The sequence below is a fragment of the Musa acuminata genome, chromosome BXJ1-8 (assembly GCF_036884655.1).
Source record: "Musa acuminata AAA Group cultivar baxijiao chromosome BXJ1-8, Cavendish_Baxijiao_AAA, whole genome shotgun sequence".
In the NCBI taxonomy this organism is placed as follows: Eukaryota; Viridiplantae; Streptophyta; class Magnoliopsida; order Zingiberales; family Musaceae; genus Musa; species Musa acuminata.
Genome location: NC_088334.1, coordinates 10,149,246 through 10,151,055, shown reverse-complemented (window position 1 = coordinate 10,151,055; position 1,810 = coordinate 10,149,246). Strand labels below are relative to the sequence as shown.

Below are 1,810 nucleotides of genomic sequence, written 5' to 3'. Positions count from 1 at the left end.
AAATGCTGAAAAGTATGTATTCTCTCTAGATCCTATAACTTTTTATGGATGATAACCTTTAGACTCTAGATCCAATAGCAGCTAAGGTATTTCTCATATTTTGCTCTCACCTCTTATCATACTCTACATATACTTGAGAAATAAGAAAAAATAAACGTTAATTTTTAAGATTTTTTACTTTTACGAAAAAAAAATTCTCAAATCAAGATCTCTTGTTCTCCTAGGATATTAACTCCAAAAATTTTAAATTATTTTAGGATCCCAACATGGTATAATTTCATAGTTGTGTTGCATGCATTTTGTTCTCTAGATCGATGATGAACAAAAAAAGAAAAAAAAGGTACAAGTCAAACAACATTTAGGTAGGAATTCAAAAACTCTTTTAATGTTCTTCTTCTGTCAACGAAACAAGACTAAGCGCGTCTTTAACTTACATCCGTTTCAAGGGCAGAAGGTGATATCGTAGTTAGCCCCCACACAGGTGAAGGTGCTGGTCCTATCATCATAAGCATAACTATATGCTTGAGGACATGCATTCTTGAAGATCTGGGAGTAGTAGGAGGGCTTGCAAGTGTCCGGGCTACCGTACTGGCCCCTGCAGCAGTACTCGTCCGTGTTGAAGGCTAAGCATGCGCTCTTGCACCCCACCACGCCCCCGTCCGGCGCTGTTATCCGCAACTCCTGGGGGCACAGCGCGTTGACGTTCACCGGGCACGACGTGCTGTTGCAATTCGACCCCCCGCTGGGAACGACCAACACCGGCAAGTTGAAGCCGTCGACGCAGCTCACGTCGTAGAAATCCTTGCCTCCGTAGCCCTGCAGGGTGAACTCGATGAGCGTGGTCGGCGGCGCTCCTCCCGCCCCATTGCACGCCACCTGCCCAGTGCCGCAGTCCCCGGTGATGCACGAGAATTTGCCCGCCGAGTCGGTGGAACACGTTTGCCGAGCCCACAGCCGGCCTCCCCAGGCGGGTGGCGCGTCCAGTGAAAAGGAGGCGCCACTGTCCAGCTGGAATCCGGTCTGGGAAAGAGCACCTTTGTCGGAATTGGCCAACGAGGCAGGCCAAATAGTGAAGGAGCAGTTGTTCTTGAAGCTAAAGGTGGCGGAGCGTGCGCCTGAAGAAGCATCAACAAGTATCATGCATGAACGAATGACATAACAATGTCAAGGGAAGGCATACATAGAACCAATGATCACGGACCTGAGATCAGGATGGCGACGAAGAAGGCGACAGAGACAGTGCTGCGACTAAAGTTCTACTTCGCCTGTGGGCGTCAAAGGGCAGAGGGGAAAGGCCAGTTTGAGCAAGTCATGTCGCAGCCAAAGCACAACTTTGGTATGTAGCTGGTCCAGATCAGAGCCAGCTCGTAGGTTTTCTTCTTTCGTTGTGTGTTACTCGAGTCGTGGGTCCAACCTAATTATCAGAATATTACAGTGTTAGATTAATTAATCATATTTTTTTCTTTGAGAACATAACTCTAATTAAAATCAAATTGTTTTTTGACCTGCAATGGCACTTTGTTTGACTCTTCACACCACAACCTTAAGATCAATGCATCGGCTCAACCGGTATGAAGACATAACGTTCGATTCTACGACCACAGTGGGCTGAGGCCTGCGGAGCTGCGGCCATGTGGCCAGTGGGTTTTGGTTTCTTTCTGCTGTATTTTTTTATTTGCGACCACTACTCTCTGTTTTTTTATCGTCCCATTGTCAAATCTCCCTTTCCTCTCTCTCCCTCTCTCTCTTCTCTTCTCTTCCTTTTCGATCTCTCTTTGCCTACACTATTCAATAGTGCGGTCATTCGTTT

The 1,810-nt window shown here is 46.5% G+C and overlaps 1 protein-coding gene across 1 annotated transcript; it reads right to left on the bottom strand.

The window, feature by feature from the left end:
- Window positions 1–441: 441 nt before the first annotated feature.
- Window positions 442–1,275, bottom strand: LOC135588984 (thaumatin-like protein 1). Its single transcript, XM_065081312.1, has one exon. The coding sequence runs from the start codon at window positions 1,138–1,140 to the stop codon at window positions 442–444; it is 699 nt and encodes a 232-aa protein (XP_064937384.1). The 5' UTR covers window positions 1,141–1,275.
- Between the last annotated feature and the right edge of the window lie 535 nt (window positions 1,276–1,810).

Bases quoted from the DNA above. Each gene is read 5' to 3' on its own strand.
- LOC135588984 (XM_065081312.1), bottom strand. From the start codon at position 1,140: ATGATACTTGTTGATGCTTCTTCAGGCGCACGCTCCGCCACCTTTAGC.